The 18,490-nt window shown below is 41.8% G+C and overlaps 1 protein-coding gene across 3 annotated transcripts in view; it reads right to left on the reverse strand.

Annotated features, from left to right (window-relative positions):
* Nucleotides 1-18,490, reverse strand: part of LOC130696887 (CUGBP Elav-like family member 3) — a 61,714-nt gene that overhangs the window by 7,308 nt on the left and 35,916 nt on the right. Inside the window, exons 3-8 of one of the 3 annotated variants that reach the window (XM_057520021.2) lie at nucleotides 13,105-13,153; nucleotides 9,155-9,283; nucleotides 5,082-5,161; nucleotides 1,506-1,670; nucleotides 1,119-1,257; nucleotides 768-929 (exon numbers count right to left, since the gene is read on the reverse strand). In XM_057520021.2, coding sequence (XP_057376004.1) covers nucleotides 768-929; nucleotides 1,119-1,257; nucleotides 1,506-1,670; nucleotides 5,082-5,161; nucleotides 9,155-9,283; nucleotides 13,105-13,153 — 724 coding nt within the window. Of the gene's footprint in view, nucleotides 1-767; nucleotides 930-1,118; nucleotides 1,270-1,505; nucleotides 1,671-5,081; nucleotides 5,162-9,154; nucleotides 9,284-13,104; nucleotides 13,154-18,490 lie in introns of all 3 variants that reach the window. The other 2 variants (XM_057520020.2, XM_057520022.2) reach the window with 2 other exon arrangements.

The following is an 18,490-nucleotide window of genomic DNA, read 5'->3' on the forward strand; positions in this document are numbered from 1 at the left end:
AACAAGAGCTGCCTGCCGATCAATTGCAGACATCACGCCGAATAACCACCATCACGAACGACCATCAGGCAGCTAGCACGCAGACTGTTATAGCGGTCGAAAGATCAATGGACGTGGGCTTTTATTTTATTTTTATTTTTTTTTATTTTTCTGCTCTGTGCTCTTCCCTCTCCTCGTCCACTGGAGCGTATCTTTTTTCGTTCCAGCGTGTCGAATGGACGAATAGAAGAGCAATTACTGACGGAGCGGAGGGAAAGCCAACGCGATCGATGAAGGCTTTGGCTTGGCGGAACGCTCAACAGTCGGATCGTGACGTCACAGAAACAAAACACAATAAAAATAAAGCCGTCGGGATGGATAAAAAATGGGCAATCAAAAAAAAAAAATAAATAAAAAAGAAAGAATGGGAGGGAGAAACGAATGACGCAGGCGAATAGCGATGAACGAGAGAGAGAGAGAGCCGCATGAGAGATTGAGAACTGAATGCAAATCATATGCGAGACACACCCCCTTTTCTTTTTTGCAGTTATTACTTATTTCTAAACCCCCGAAATACGTTTGTTTCCCTCGCATTTTAAAATCTTGATGAAAATTCCATCTTGTACCACACACACACACACACACACAAAAACAATGTGTAATAATTTGAATTTGAAACATCTGGCTGTACGTTGAATGAGATCAGAGGGATGAACGTATTTCGGAGCGGATGATTCTTTTGCATAAAAACAAAAACAAAATGTTGAAGAAAAGCATCGGAGACTCACGTGAGGGATAAGCCTGAGCTAATCCATTGTAGACGGAGGCCGGATCCTGTCCGTTGGGTCCGTTCTGGCCGTTGGCCGAATTGGGGGCCATTCCGAAGTTGGGCATCGTCGGCGATGGGATGGACGATAGGCCACCGTTGACCTGACCACCCGATCCTGTGCCTATTTTTTATTTATTTTTTTTTATTTTTGATTTTTATTATTGAATCGTATTAGATTAAATAATCGATATGTAATTCAAATGCCCTTTGTTTAAAAAAAGGGAAGAAGAAAAAAAAAAAAAAAAAAAAAAAATAGAAAATGCATTCGACATCAAATGGGAAAGTTTTGAAAAGAGAAAAAGGCACAGACCTTGTGCAGAGGGAACGACACCGGGGCTAGCGATGCCGTTAAGGGCCGACGGCGGAAGCTGCGTGGCGATGGCCATGGGCGCGGCTCCAATGTAGGCTCCTCCTCCGGCCGCGGAGGCTGCTGCCATGATGGCCGCTTGCTGCTGTACCAACTTGCAATGTAGTTTAAACAATTCAAATTCCAAACCCACAAAACAGTATCCCACCAAAAAAAAAAATTTTTTTTTTTAAATTGTGTTTTAACCCATTTGTTTTTTAACATCTGCCTCCCCCCCCCCCCCCCCCAAAAAAAAAAAAAAAGCTTACCCAAATGGAAAGCCAAACATGAAAAACCATAGAATTAAAAAAAAAGAGCGCTAAAATAACAACAACAAAAAATGTTGCTTACCTGAGCGTATGATCCGTAGGTTCCAAACTGGTTGAAAACGAACGGATGGATGAGGCCCATGTTGCCGGCCATCTGCTGCATTCTCCTCAGCTGTCTCTCCTTCTCCGTGTCGGCGAATTTCACCACCAGGCTCGACGAGGCACCCTGGTTCATATGGCAATAATACTAGCGCTCTCAGTCAAACCGCCATCCACAGTACAACGTGAAATACTAAGTCCCCTCTTGCTCGTTTCTTTTGCGCCCTTAAACTATACCGTACGATTCTACAAACCGCCCTCTTCATTATCATTCCGGACACGGTTCGCAAAATGAAAATGCTCTGAGAGAGAGAGAGAGAGAGAGAGAGAGCACCTACACTCTGGAACCACTCACAATACAGTCGACTAGCTCCTTCATTCTTTAAACTCTCCTGGTCCCTTCTTTCTCTCTTTTTTTTTTTTTGTGCAGCTTCTTATCTTTTATTCCGGCGGGCCAGTTATTTTCATACGACAATGGGCAAACTGGGCCCGGGCAACAGCCGCGAACGTGCCTTGCGTAGAATTACGTAATCGAATACAGTACGTTGGAAACGAGAGAAAGAGCGTAAAAAAAGAGGGGGGGGGGGTGAGTAGGAATAAAATAAGTATAAGCCACTAGCAGAACGTAGGCAGCGCGAGAAAATGGCCTAAACAGTTTACAAGATCCGACGGGGTTCATCATCTTTCGTCAAGAAAATTTCCCGTTGGCCCGGTTGCTCAAATTAGGATGGTGAAAAAAAAAAAGGAAAGGACAGCACCTTTGTGTTCCAGCATCAGGGGGAGGGGGGGGGGGAGAAAGGGACTGTGACGTGTCGTCAATCACCAATTTTTTTTTTTTTAAACACGGGAATATAAAACGCGAGAAAAGATGAAGATGAAGAAAAGAAAAGAAATAAATAAATGGAGGGGGTGGGGGTAGGAGGAGGAGGAGGAGGTGGGAAATAAAAGGAGAAAACTCGTACTGTTGGACTCAACTGGAATGTCAAATTAAGCTAATGACCACCCACGGCTGGTTGGCAGCTAGCGTGCAACTAGGGCTCGGCAATCAATCCATCATGACCAAGTCAGAATGCATAGAACGGGCGGCAAGGGGGGGGGGGGAGGACGGAAAGTGTGCGACCGAGCGTAAAGTCTGTATATCCCAGCACGTAACAATAATTAGCTTCATCGCACTAGAAAAACGGAAACGCATAGAAAAAAAAAAGAGCTTTGGCCCTGCCTTAGCAACGCAAAAAAGAGCTTAAACACACACACACATACATACACACACGGTGCAATGAAAATGGATATCGATCCATCGACAAAGGGGGTGGGGGGAGGGGATTTCAAATTATATTTCATTCAATCTGAAATCCCCGATTCTAATAACTGAGTCAAAATCGGTGGGTGTGTTAACAAGGAAGAAGTTGAGCAAAAAAATTTGAAAAAAAATGCGAGCAATTGAACCAATTGCCCCTCGTGTGTGTGCGTGTGTGTGTGTGTGTGTGTGTGATATTAGGCCAGCGTATGTTATTTTGACTAACGAAAGGCGTAGCGAGCCGCGGCTCACAGCCCACACGTTGGCAGAGTACGTGGCCGTCGGCAAAGTGAGCGTGAGTTAAAGGGGGAGGGGGGGGAGGGCGAGATGATTATCCCGCCTCACACACAGCCCAATGATTTATAACCAGACACTTGGCGTCACCATAAATTCCGACGCTACACCAGAAAGGGACGAGGAGGAAAGAAAAGAAAAGAAAAAAAAAAACACGCAAGACGACCGTCTCTGGTCCCCTCCCCTTCATATCCATACACATATATGTATATACCATCGTAATCGTGCTCGCTAAACTGTCTGGTTTGTTCTGGAGAATGGGCACGGCGAATGGAAGAACAAAGAGGGAAGGGAAATTTTCTTTTTTCTTTTTTTTTTTTTTTTTTTTTGATGACAGTGAAATCAGATGAGAAATAAGGACATGCACAATGGACTTCTACGTGTTCTAAACGCGCACTCCGCCGAAGAGAACGTGGGACACAATTCGTGCATGCAAATATTTCTACGCCAAATAATGAAAATAAAATCAAACATGAAAAAAAAAAAAAAAAAAAAAAAAGAAGCGAAGGGGGGGGGGGGGGGCGGGGGAGAGAGAATAGCAAGGGAGCCGGCCAGAGAGCAAAGCAAGTAAACTCATGAATGCCCAACAAGGTTCTCCCTCTTTTGAAATATTGAAACTGTGTTTAGCGCGTTTTGCTGATGCACGTTCCAAGTTAGTTCCTCCCCCCCCCCTTTTTTTTTTTTCTCTTCCTGATTTCGTGTCGACAAATCAAAATGCAGCGCTTCCCTCTCGAAATAAAAAATGATCGAAATTTGAATTTTGGGCCTCGAAATATCGACATTGAATAACGTCGAACAAGCAGAAAATCAGTGGAATCAGCCATACAATCATCCCACCTCATAATTCAATATCAAGCAAACCCCCTCCCCCAACACCCCAACTTTTTGAAAATAATACATCTCAAAATTGCCTTTGTGTTCTCTGCACAGAGAAGCCTCTCCAGTACATTGTAGTGCTGACTAATGAAATAGATCGTAAGCGAAGGGTAGCATTATAAGTACAGGCCAAAAAAAAAATATAAAACTAAATAAACAAAACAAAAAAAAAAAAATTAGAGAAGAAGGGGGAGGGGGAAGAAAAGGGGGGGAGAGGCAACCCTAGCGTGTTTGCATGGTAGAACTATACGTACGTACTTATTACGAGAAAGTTATTGAATTTCATAAAAGCAGATTAAATAATATATACTGCAGAAAGAGAGAGAGAGAGAGAGAGAGAGAGGGAGGGAGTATATATACATTTAGGGAAGCCTTTATACTTTGCGCTGCCAGGGGTAACGTCTGAAGTGTTGCCCTGGCAACGAATCCCGTGCGCGTGCAATTGTCATCTCCCACTGGGCTCTGCAACAAGAACGAGGAGAGAGAGAGAGAGAGAGCACCAAGTCTTGTGAAAGAAGGGTGGGAGGAGTTTAGACGATAAAGGGCAACAGGAAGGAAGGAAGGAAGGAAGGAAGCAAAAAGAAAAAGTCAAGAAAAGAGTGGGTGGAAGAATCGGGGTCGAGATGATTAGATTTCAGTAAACAGATGCTGCGCGCTCCGATGGAAACTAATTAAAAGCGCTTAATTAGATCGGATATCGCCGTGAAAGGTTACTGTAGTAACCGGCCTCCCCCCCCCCTTCCCCCTCTAAAAAAAAAAAGGGCATTGTTTCTTTTTTTTTTTTTTTTTTTTTTAAAACAAAAGCTTCATCTTTCCATTTCGGATCTTCCGAAACGCACAGCGCATAAAGAAACTTATGGCCGGCATCTAAATTTACGAGACCCGGTGGAAAGTGCTTTAACTTTTGGGTTCACCGTAGTATACGACCAACACGTTTGATATTATCCCTCCCCCCCCCCCCCCCCCTCCAAAAAAAAAGAAACGTTGAGAAAGAGAGAGAGAGAGAGAGAGAGAGCTCTTAACTCTTCATTTATAATACAAAAGAAAATAGTTTGTGTGTTTCGTGTACGTGTGCGTGTGTTCTATACTCACGGGCATGGTCTGGCTCCCGTGCAAACTGTTGATGGCCGTCTGGGCTTCGGCGTGAGTGCTGAACTTGACGAATGCGCAACCTAGAACAATAAAAGAAAGAAACAGAACGGACATTGAAAAAAAAAATGTATATAAGAGCCAAGGCTTTTGAAATGGGACAACCGAACGTCCGAAAATGAAGGGAAAGGATATTGAATTTAATGCGCATATATAGAAGACAGCACGACGCGCAGCACTTAATTTAATGTATGCAGCCGACATGAAGAAAAATAAAAAAAAGTATGAGAAAAAGAGAGGAGCGAATGACAGGGACAATCGCATTTCATTGCACCTAAGCTGATATTCGCAGCGATGCTGCAGTTGCTTTGAAAGGCAAAAGAGGCGACCCGGGACCATATCGAGGCAAGAACTTTTGCGTTTATAACTCGATGATATAAATCAGGTTGACATCGACCAGCCATAGGTCCGTCCCTCCAAGCGAGAGCAGATAATTGAATGAAGAAAAATGGGGGATATTCGATCGGTGCGTTGTATTTACAAAAAAAAAAAAAAAAAAAAAAAAAAAAAGGAGAAAGAAAAAAGAAGAGCCGATTTTCGTGTGAGCTGCTATTGCATCTGTAGGCATTGATATGGCATTTGATATGGCATGCAACATACTACTCTCTGTCCCCATTTTTTTGCCTCCTCCTCCATCCTCCCACTTGCTCTCCCTGTTCTTCGAAGCTTCTCGTGTTACTCTCATTTCCCTTAGTTCCTGACGTGCCTCCTAACTCGGAATACGTTAGATTATTCTTTGCTTCCTGTATATATACAGTATATATATATATATATACTCCTGCTTGAAGCTCTTATAGGTTTAGTTTTCCCTGCAGACGAGTGGCAAAGTGGAATGAAAAATAAATATAGAAGACTATACTTCAAAAAAAAAAAAAAAAAAAGAAAGAAAAAAAGAACCCCCAATCCTTTCTGAACTTGTCCATTTTGGCTATTGCTTACACAAGCTGCCAAAGCCGATTGCTTTTCTTTCTTTTTTTTCCTATTAAACACGCGTATCGTGTTTGCTATGCTTCTTATCTCTTACAATCCAATACCCATAGTAGATGCGGACACATCAAATTGTAACACCTCATCTCAAATCCAATCTTCGTTGCACCCCCATTCAACGTCGTTGATTCCAATTGGATCTCTATACCCGGCCGGAACTCTTACACTGGCCCCTTTTAACTCTACAGTTAGGCATTCGACACTTGTGGAATGAAGAAGAGATCCCCCCCCCCCCCATCGTTAGAGCCCCAGCGTTTGATCCCCAAGTACTATAGAAATATAGCCAAGGCGATTGAGTGAGAGAGAGCGAGAGAGAGGGCGCTACTCGAATGCCCTTGGCTGTCAACTGTCAAGTTCGTTACACGATCTCTTGTTTATACATCCAAGCCATTGTTATCAGCCTTACAGAGCTGTGTTTTGTTTCGTGTGTTGTGTGCGTGCGTCTCTCTCTCTCTCTCTCTTTCCAAGCTAACTGCATCATGCCCAAGCCCCGAAATTGCTATGACGGTTGGGGTGGGGTCGTCTGGATTTTAATCAACCGGCTGTATCAAGTTACACGTCGCAAAATGGGTGGGGGAGGGGAGAACGTCGTTGTGCGCACTACGTAAAACCATAGACTTTGAGATACCGAGAACCGGTTGATACTTATGCACATCTATATATAAAGGGGATATAATACGGTAGCAAGTCGCTACCATATATATTTATATACGTATACATACATACATATATACTGGTGTTCAATTCTATTAGAGCCTTCGGCGGAACGTCGCAGCCTCCTGCCATGGAAGGGGGAATAAGAGAGAGAGAGAGAGAGTTGCGCTGGCTGCATAAGCAAACGCAAGCCCCGAAAAAACGGGCCTAAGGCATTTTCATGCTGCTCTATAGTCATCGCACCACGCATATGAAATGCACACACAACAGCATCATCCATATAGACGAAAATCAAATTTCTTTTTTTTTTTTTTTTTTTATCTAGTTGGGTTGACGGGCCACGAGAAAAGGAAAGGGAAAACCCCCCTCCGGAAATCAGCCGCTACCGGTCCCTCTTTTCCCTTTTTTTTTTTTTTTTTTTTTTTCTACTTCTCTCTTAATCAAAAAAGTGGCAACAACAAAAAAAAAAAAAAAAAAAAAAAAAAAAAAAAAGCCACTCGGCAGTATCGCGTCTCCTCACTATTCGGTGTGCTACGCCGGAAGAATCGGAAATGACTAGGAGCGCGATGGGCCGTGCATAAAACGAGCCGTGTTCAAATAGATTTCAACTACGACTTCACGCCCAAGTGTTACGCGCACTTTGGCGGCTCAGTGATTGAATCACACCAGCAAAATGGAGTCGGTTGTAATTTTCCATTAAAGGCAGCTCGCACGATGATTTGAGAGATTACGAAACGTCAGACGTGCGTCTGTAATATTGCATCATCAAAGCGGTTCGAAAACGTCGCAAATGCAACAAGTTCTGACGAACGAGAATTTCTCAAACTACGAAGCAAAATGGGATTTCCACGTATTCGACATCAAACGTTTCCTTCTTCCCATTCGAGTCTTGACGTCAATCGCACATCGTTTCAATTAATTTCAGAATTTTTAATTTCATGTCTTTTTTATTATTTAATTTGCCCGCCGTCTTGACGTCGTTCATTTGTCTGATAAAAACGTTCGATTTCTGGATGGATGAAGATGATTGAACTCGCCAACATCTGCTCTTCGATGTTCGTCGATAATTGCATCATCACGAAAAATAAGATTTTGAGCCATTTCGGCAGATGAAGATGCGAACGGCTGCCGTGGTTCTTTTTTTTTTTTTTTTTTTTTTGGGCCAGACATCTTAAGCTGTTTGTTACTTGTGAATAAGACGATAATTGATGGCGTGCGAGTGACAAGGCGGCAAGTAGATGATTACAACTGTTCAACGCCAGTTTGGGGGGGGGGGGCGTTTTTCTCCGATGCGCAATGTATTGTGCTGTATATAATATGTAAGAGACACAATAACGAGTTCACTTGTTGTGTGTGGGACCTCACACACAACTCTCTTGGGCCAAACGGGCAACAGACAACAAAGAAAACCTCTTTAGATCGACGAGGCGAAGAGCCATTCTTTATTCCTCGCTATCTCGAGGGGGGGGGGGGGGGTCAGCATGCGGCAGTCATACGAAATTGCGACATATTGTTGTACACATATGGCCATCGTGCTATCTTTATTTGTTGCTTTCGCCTTGCTTTCTCCACTTTATGTTCGTCTACCCTTTCCTATCGTCTTCGTTGGCACGTTTTTCTTGTGCACACTTGTTCTTTTTTTTTTTTTTTTTTCTTTATTCCCATTTCTTTTCTCTTCGATATTATTGGATGTCCTGCAGTGCGAACGTGTAATTCGATTTTCAAGACCTCTCCTCTTATTTTTCGCCCTTATTGTTTATCGTGCTTCGGTTAGTGCATTGCATTGTATAAATACTGTATTTGATTGATTGATTGTATTGCGATGGGGATAATAAGTCGAGCGTTCGGTTCTGCAACATTTGTCTTTGTGCTGCTAGCGCCCTTGCAGGTAGAGAGAGAGAGAGAGAGAGAGAGAGAAAGAGAGAGAGAGAAGGGACCTGAGCACAAATGTAGTTAACGCAACAGCCACCTGGGGCATCGTTCCGGCCCATTACTCACTCTCTACTCGCAACATAACTCTGCGCATATTGAAGCGACAGCGCCACACTTGCATCGTAACTCCCATTCTTTCCTTTTCAGCTCTTTATTGCATTCGGCAGCACTTGATTTGGCTGGCAAATCTTTCAAAAAAAAAAAAAAAGAAGAAAAAGAGAACACGCGTCGCTAGCGTTTTTGATCAACGTCAAAAGGGGAAACCCAAAGGAGGACATAATAAAATTGACTTCTCCTATTGATTTATTACGACCATCGTTTCTATATAAAAGGTCACCGCTGTTTATAGGTGGCAATGCTTAAGTCAGCAATGGCAAAGACAATAAAAAAAAAAATAAAATAAAATAAGACGAAGACATTTGTTTTTTGTTTTTTTATCTCACCTTTACTCTGTCCGTCTGGTCCGCGAAGAATTGTGCATTCCTCGATGGCGCCGTATGGTAGAAATAGTTGCCTGACGTCTTCGTCCGTCTGCTGCTTGCTGAGCATACCCACGAAAAGCTTGCGATCCTCTGAAACGAAAAAAAAAAAAAAAGAAAGAACGAAAATCAAAACGTTTTAAGGGAACAACGTCGAAACACATTCGGACGCAACTACTGAAAAGCGAAAAGGTTATAACACCATCAGCAAAGCATTGACGACAGTGTCTCTCTCTCTCTCTCTCTCTTTCTTCCGCCTTCTTTTCAATCTAAAACGCGCTCTTGCAAATTACGACATTCTTGTTACAAAAAAGGGCTGTCCAGGACAACACAAAGAGGGGAAATGGGAATCCGTGTAGGCACGTGTGGCTATAGCGGAAAAAAGGGCGGGGATTTAGAGGGAGAAAGATTCCCGAATAACCTTTTTTTTTAAAAAAAAAAAAAAAAAAAAAGAAGGAGGTTCTAGATATTCAGTGGGTAGGACAAGAGAGAGCGGTGCTCATTGTCAATCCCGGTCGCGCACAATAGGCCGCCCTCGTATACAGAAAGAAAATGGGGCTGCAAGCAATATCTTTTACGCGTGTTAAGACTCCCTGGACGAGCTCTTTCTCGTCAAGAAAGACGAACCCAGGAAAAAAAAAAGAGAGAGAAAATGAAGGGAGGAAAGAAGAAAATGAAACACAAAGAAAATGGATATATATATATATATATATATAAGACTGGAGAGGAAGAATTTAGCGATAAAGAAAGCAAGGGAGGATGTATAGCGTTTTATAACAGATCCTTGTTCCATACATACGCATTCGATGAATGGAACCAAATCCTTCGCGATCGTTAATTTACAGAGAAGCCAAGGCTGGCAAACAGCATCACGAAAGTCAGTTTCTCTTTCTTTCTTTTTCTTTCTTTTTTTCTTTGTATGTTTTCGGTTTGCTTTCTGCTTTGCTGCTTTCATCGTTATTGAATCTCTTTCGCTTCATCAATCGCACTGCTAAGGCATTAATAATGTTAATTGATAGGCCCTTCCTGTACATCCCTAAATGTATATGCAAGCTATAAATCCTCCTCTTCGTGCGATGAATTTTTCTCTCCTCCGCTTCTTCCTTCACATTCGTTTCTGTTTTGTTTATTCTCCCCCCCTCCCCCTCCTTTTTTCTTTGATAATTCGGATAGCTCCTGGCTATGTGTACTACGCCCTCAGTATCGAATCTCGTATGAGAATAGACGAAGCTTTTTGACCAGCACCGTTGCAACCTATCTTATAATTTTCTTCCCTCAAATCATATCACATTAGATCGCACGCTCAAACGGACAAGCCATTTCACTTTTTTTTCTCTCCAACATTTATTGCCATGGCTGGGGCTCGCTTTCGCTTATCCGATCACAAGTTTTTCAAGCGCGCGCTACGTACGCACACACACACAGACGTGAATTGCTACTTATTGCAGCCAAACCTTTTCTCCCATAGTTTCATATTCTTTGATGCTGAAAGACATACAAGAGATAAAAAAAGAATGAAGACACTAGCACACACACACACACACACAAAACTCATCACCCGAGTCGCGTCGACGGGAAGTAGCAGTTGCATCGAGAGGGAAAAAAAAAAAAGTGATTGCTCGATATTAATTCGGAGAGACGATGACGAACAGACGCACCGCTCGCAGCAACCAGAAGAGAGCGGGGGGAGGGTTCTATTAATCTAGGTATATTGAACATCAGGATGTATGTATAGAGAGAGAGAGAGCAAAGAAAGAGAAGGGGGAAAGATAGCAATATCACGAGAATGTTGATCAAAGAAAAAAAAAGAGAAAAAAAAATTTAAAAAAAAATAGAGGATAAAACCGGAAGAAGAAAAAAAAAAATAGAAAAGCAATTACAGTAGACGGAGATACAACGATCAATCAAAACATTAAAAAAAAAAATCGACCCCCCCTCCTCACCCACAAAGAAAGAAAAAAAAAATGCGAGATGAAAAAGAAGGGCTTTGTGAAACATGGCCATCATTTTTTTATCAACCACGTGTGTATACGTTTAAAATACAACACGCGTACGCTGATTGCAAACAGTTCCGACTAATTGGGACCAATCAAGGTCCTTGCATTTGAAGTGTATGGGTGTATGTATCAATGTTTTGCTCTATAGGTTATACATAAAACACGTAGATAGCCATCGTACATAACGATTGGTAGACGTACGTAATGCTAGCTCTCCTCCGGGGGCAGTGAAATCATTAGTATGCATCTCTCGTATTTTACGTCTTATAATAGTTCCCTTTTTCTACACATTTTTTTTTTTTCTTCTTCTTAGTTTTAGTTTTTGCACGAAAATAAAAGCATCCAAACTGCTGCTGGCCTACCCACCCACCACTAACCCGAAATATAGCTTGTCTACTCGGCACGTCTAGATGTCGTTTGTAATAATAGACAAACGGCGAGTTTGTTAACGTTGCTTGGGGGATAACACTCCTCTAGGGTGAGGGGGAGGGGACGCTGATGTTATTGTTGTCTGATGACGGGTAGACGATGAAAACAGAGGGTTTTCGCGAAAGCAGTCAGCAACAGCAAGCAAGAAAGTAGCAGGCCAATATATATATATATATATAGAAGAGCGAGATTGATTGAGCGCCAGCTCAAATTGTTGCAGCATCGCTAACCGAACCGACACCCATATCGTGTGCGTGTGCACGTTCTTTAACGCTACACACACATTGCGTTCCCGCACATATATATATATATATACAAGGCAGCCAGCATATATATATTACACGTAGGATGTCTTCTATTCCGCCCACGGCCTAACGTCCATAACCCCGCGGGAGTGCGTGTCAGGGTTTCTGCTATTCGCGTAGATGCCTTTTGTGTTGCTATACATTCATTCTTTCTTTTTCTTTTTTTGTACTTCTCTTGGGCACGAATAATGACGCCATTGATTACCAGACGGTCTAAAACTTGAATGACGCTATCCCCCTCCCGACAACCAGTGCAAGTCGGATCGAAATGGCCCCGAGAAAAGGAACCCAAAAGAATTAGAACGGGGGGGGGGGGGGGGGGGGAGGGGACTATAATCCCACCGCAATCATTTCGCTTTGCCTATCGTTGAAACTAAGACGGTCTACGGAAAAAAAAGAATTGAAATGTATTCCTCTACGGCCCATGACGTTCTCCCGTTGTAATCGAATGTGTTTACACGTTAGGGTCCTATATACACCTTTGAAAAAATAAAATAAAATAAGTCTAGTACTGTTCTTTTCTTTCTCCGCAAGGTTTGGTTGTAAAAGAAAAGAGATCGATTTATCTGAACGTCACGAGATCCATGGCCGACGTTGGCCGAAACAGCAGCAAACATTAAGTTTAATGAATGCGTGCGCGACACACGCAGTCTGGCATCACGCTCGCTTTATTCCTATTAACCCTCTTCTATCTGTTTTTGTTTTCTCATTTCATTGTTCCAGTCGGGTCTAAAACGTAAAACAAAAAATAGAGAACGTAGATCAACAAAACACAAACGGCGAGGAAAATAGGGAGGACAGTCGCTTGTTTTTTCCCTACATAATATGAATAGGAAGAAGAAACACTGAGCTGATCGATGGCCGAAAAAAAAAGGGAGCGATAACGCAGAGTGTAGTTGGCCATATCAAAGGCATAAGGGAATGTATGTGTACATATATATGCCGTATATAGGATACGTAGCCACTATATATATACAACCGAGTTGTGTATATAGAGGCACATCAAAAGGGTGGGAAAAATAAGAAAATAAAAAATAAAAAAGAGCGACGTATTGATGTCCGACTCGGAGCCATTTGGTTATGACGATGGGCCAAACGCGCACGCGACGGCCGACGCCAATGGCGTATAATAAGACAAGGTGCTGGAATAAATTGGGCCAAGTGGTGCGTATGAGACACTTACCTCCTCTGTTGTCGCTGTCTGCTGGTTTCACTTGAATAGGACGGTTCATCTGTTCAACCAAAAAAAAAAAAAAAAAAAGAAAACATTTTGGCTTAAATTAGATTCAAATGTCAAGTGCACACACTTTCATCATGAATTCTTTCATATTTTTTTTTTCTCTTCTAACTTTAGTAAAGTACACTTAAAAGGCTTTTACATTCAACGACATCCTATAAAGCGAGTGAAAGGTCTATGTACTTTGTTGACTTCAATGTCCACCATCTTTCATTATCTCTTTAAAACACACAATCGTCTTAGCTCTTCCATTACATACGCCGTTATTAACCATAAAAAAAAATTCTTTCTTCTCAAGTCTCGAAAAGAAAATCGTCGTTGTCGCCTACTCTCGCGAGGAAAAGAGGCAAAAAAAAAAAAAAAAATGTTTCGTACAACGTACATCAACGAAATCGATTCGAAAAGAAATCATCACGAAGACGTCGTCGTAGGGTTCTCCTCTTTTCCTCTTCTCCCTCGAGCCAAAGAAAAGTAAGACGGCGAACAGCTGAGCGGCCAGTGTGACTGGTCCTTGGGGCTGACAACTCAATCAAGTCGTCCCTTCTTTTTTCCTTCAAAACGAGTGTTCTGGTTACGTCTAGTGAAACGGAAGTCAACTTGCCTCCGCCACGGACAAGATATATGTATACTATATATAAAAAAAGAAGAGGGTAAAGCGTGTTGAAGAGGAACGAGCAATTGAAAAGATCATCTACATGCCGAGTAGTCGATTTTATTCCACCACTGAGAGGCGCCGGTTTACTCTTCCAACACTGGAGGGGGGGGGGGGGTCTATATGAAAAGAGTCAAGTGAACAACACACGCGAACGCTCTTTTGTATAAAAGGACAGAGATCTCCTCATTTGACACTCGAGTTGGCCGTAGACTCATTAGTTCACCAACCGAGTTGGCCCTTCTCTTTTTCACGCTCCATCTGAGCCCAATTGGCGCTCTCGTCGCACAGACGCACCAGTGCAAAAAAAAAAACAAAAAAAAAACAGGAAAAGAAAAAGAGAAATCAAGAGAAACGATGAATCAAGCGAAACGCTGGTTCCCTCCTCTCATTTCTGTTTTCATTCTCTTTGTGTGCACGAGACGCTCTGGACTGAGCAACATAGGACCGTCTATATTTTTTCTTTTTTTTTTTTCCCCAGCTAACGCAGTCGTGTGCTTCACTCGATTGAATATCTTTGAGGGCCTTGTAAGCCGATTCATTATACAAGGAGGCAAAGCAGTTCCGAAAGGATTTCGAACTGTTGGAGCACGTAGGCAAAAGGCCCGTACGACGTTCATTTCATTTTCTATCTCATTCGATTTCTAATCATTTTCAAGGGAACACACACACACGGAGCCCGTGCTAGAGAGATGAACGCTATCGATCGAAGCGTACAGTTCATTGTGATGGGAAAGCGCCAATTGGGAACAGTCGTGGAAGGGGGACGATGAAATGTAAAAGTTTTTTTTGATCAAAAAATGACAAGATGGAAATGACATTTTCATTCTTTCTCGATCTGAAAATGTTCCGTCTTCTTTTCTTAACGCTACGATTCTCAGACGCATTGAATAAAAGCCCCCTTTTCTTCTGCTTTATTTGCATGATCTAAAGTTCGCTTGCAACTCTGCGAGATGACAATAATGAAGGCGCCAAACGCCCTGCTTTCTCTCTCTCCCCAATTTTTTTTTTTTTTTGTGTTCATTACCTTCAATCTTCAAACGAAAACCGCCATCTCTCAAGTGATCCCATCTTTTTTTTTTTTTTTTTGCAGTGGTATAAGCGCACGTTTGCCATCGCTCTCTGATGCCAGACTGATTGCGGTTCTTCGCTTTCCCCCTCTTAGTTTACTTCTTTCCTCTTTTTTTTTTTTTTGTCCATCACCAAGATGCGAGCTGATGTTGCACTTTACTACGAAAAAATCAAAAAAACAAATAAGAAATCCTTACAGTTTCTAAGATTCTCGTTCCCCGAGAGACTTGCCTCGCGAGACCTAATTAAAGCCGCTCTGCTATTGCGCTTGCCACTGCTCGCTGCCTAGTGCTCGTTATAACGAGAGACCGTCTCCGAACCGTCTCCCTCACTCTCTCTTTCGCTTTTCTCTTGAAAAGTATCTTCTCCTCTCTTCTTGTTCTTCTCCTCCTCGCAACCCTCCCTCCCACTCGTCTGTGTGTGCGCTTCTTTTCTCTTCTCGTCGGTTTCCCCTTACCGCACATCTTTACTCTGATCCTCTTTCCGCATCAGCGGTTGCCAATCAAGGAGCAGATTAGCGGCAGCGACATCACTACTCTTCAACCCGCCGCCATCAGCACTACACACTGCATCTCTCCTTCCCCCTCCCCCCAAAGAACCTTCTTTTTTTTTTTTTTTTTTTTTTTTTCTCTCAGAGGATACTGTGAAGCAAGGTCCCAGGAGGCAAGAGGAGTATGAGGGTCAGCCACTAACCATCGTTGAAGAGTACCCTGTTGCGTGCCACCGTTCTGTATAGTGTATGCACACTCAGCGAATGCAAAGCAGCTTAAACGTCATTACGAACTTTATGGGGCCCGGGCTCGCACACAGATATATATATATATATATATATATATATATATTACGTCAACGTAGGATTCTGATTTATGATTTTAACCCTAGCTAGTACATTTACTAAGAAATTGCTAAATCATTTCATTTTTCTTTTGAATAGAAGAAATCTGATTGATGTCACATGGTTGTGCTACGTAAAAAAAATGAAAGCTTTTTTTTTTTTGTAGGAAAATGCCATCGACTAAGAATTGAAAGGCTGTCATTTTTCAACGTGTCACACGTTCGACAATCTTTGCTGTTATGCAAAATAAATGTTGCGTCTGTGCGTACAGAAAATAAACGAGTACATGAAATGAGCGCGAGGCGATCGATTCAATTCGCTGTAGCAGCTACGTAAATGGGCTTCACACTCTTGTGAGTGTGTGTGTGTGTGTGTGACAAGGGCTGTGTTTTGGATGAACGATAACACGTTGATAATGATGGTAATGCCCACCCCATACACGAAATGGTGGAAAAACCGAAAGCATAACTGAGAGGGGTGGGGAAATGTCCTGAAAAATAGTAAAGAGGAGATTGAAAGACGACAAGGAAAATGTCAGGTCATCTAACGGGTAAACGTCAGAACCGAGAAACGAGAAAAAAAAAAAAAACGCATCATTAGCATAATAGTTAGCGGTCTCGATGATTTACACAACAAGGGGCGCCCGCTAATTGGAAATAGAAACATTTGGGAAGGTCACACACACACACACACACACACATGAAAACAAATCAAAATGAAAAATGGAAACGATGGCAATCATTCATGTTGCTAAGACTCGTTCCAATTTTAGACACTTTGCCCCTAGGCGACGCACAATGTATAGGCCTACGCACGTCGGCCAGGACGACTTAATAACTCATTCCACCCTTTTTAATTGTTTTTTTTTTTTTTTTTTTTTTCCTTTTCAAAATCCCAAAATGGTGAAGGATAATGTCATCGGCCTGAAGAAAATGATCTTAATGCAACGTGTGTATATGTATATTTCGTCTTTCGAAAGAAGTCAGGTCAAGTGTGAAACGAGAGTTGAAGCTTTACATTCTAGAGGGAATATAAGAGCTCTCTCTCTCTCTCTCTCTCTGCCAAAGTTATAGAGTCGAAGGAGGACAAAAAAAAAAATGTAGACTTTTGAAAAGGCTTAAACTTTGCGACGAGGCGTATGATCTCTTGTCATCCGCTTCCTTTACTCATCCTATCCGTAGTCTCTCTTCTTTATCCGTACTACCGCCCATCCCTCTCTCTCTCTCTCTCTGTGTATAGTCTAATTCCGCACGTTACTAACCAGTTTACCATAGGAAGTAGGCGCACACATGATGCAAAGTTCGCTTATAAATCGAGTTTTATCTCGATAAAAAAAAAAAAAAAAAAAAAGAAAATAATCACTGGATGGGGCGTTGAAAAAAAAAAAAAAAAAAAAAATAGGGAAAGAACGAGAATACATTTTGAAAGAAGAGAGGATGTCTAATCTCTCCCTGTGGCCAGAAAGAATATCTTTGGAGAGTGAAGAGTCGTGATCGGGAGTGAAAAGAAGGAGGCCACTGTGTACATCGACGACGTCGTCGTGAGGTCTTTTTTTTTTTTTTTTTTTTTTTTAAATATCGAAAAGCTCTTTTTCTCTCTTTTATTTCGTTCTTATTTTGTCTATTTTTTTTTTTTATTCGGACATATCACATAACCTCAATCCTTTCTTAAGAATGCGGGAGCTCTACGGAATGGACCGGGATCTGAGGACGTCTCTGTCAGCAAATCACGGGGAAAAAAAAAAACCCAAAGGAAATTGAAAATCTGTTTTCGATTAGAAGGTATTAGAGTGGAAGGGATCGGTCAAAAATAAAATGGTGTACGTACGTGAAGAAGAAAAAAAGGAAAAAAAAAAAAAAAAAAAAATAAAAAACGGCGGTTTGGCGTTCGCCTGACGTCATCGTTCACACGGAATAACAGGACACACTAGACGCGATTACACACGCCACGATTTCAGTAGTGCGTGGAAAACGGGCGGGATTGGCCTTCATTCAAATACCGTGAGGCAAACCGATTAGGATACGTATATATATATATATATATATGGTCTCTCTCTTCTGTACTGTACGAACTATCACATTACGTTCAGACTCTCCAGGGGGGGGAGTAGAGTAGAAACACGGCACATTTTTTTTTCTTTGAAAAAAAAAAAGGAGGGAAACTTCGTTTTGAATGGGCTCGTGAGAGTCACGGGAGTTAACAAATAGGGTCGAAATAAAATGGAAGTTTTTATTCTATTTTCTTTCCCCCTTTTTTTTTCTCACACTTTTGCTTCTTTGCATTGCCATCATTCAAAGTCGCTTAGTGGACGTGTCCTGCATAGGCAAATGCACGGACCGTTTCGTTTTTGTTTTTTTTTCTCCTTTCCCCTTTTTTTTTTTTTTTTTAAGAAAAAGAAATTCTTTAAGCGAAACGCACAGAAAAGAAAAAAAGAAAGAAAATGGGGCGACTGATGGATGAGTTAAAACGAACGTTGTGTCACATTCAGATTCCAGTTTTTCGGATAACCGGAATGGAAACTAAATAATCTTTTTTTTTTTATTCTTTGGTGGAAGGATTTTTTTTTTTTTTTTTTTCAAAGAAAAACATGGAACGCCTGGATGTTTTTTTTTTTTTCGTAATACTGCACATTCGCGTACATACGACACTTGAATTGTTTTAGAGATAATACAAATGGAACCCTTGAATCGCTATCCTTTCAGTATTTCAGAAAAGCAAAAACAAAAACAAATGGTATCTTCGAAAAGCCAATGGGCAAGTCGGTCGAGAAACAA

This window comes from Daphnia carinata, chromosome 5 (genome assembly GCF_022539665.2).
Source record: "Daphnia carinata strain CSIRO-1 chromosome 5, CSIRO_AGI_Dcar_HiC_V3, whole genome shotgun sequence".
In the NCBI taxonomy this organism is placed as follows: domain Eukaryota; kingdom Metazoa; phylum Arthropoda; class Branchiopoda; order Diplostraca; family Daphniidae; genus Daphnia; species Daphnia carinata.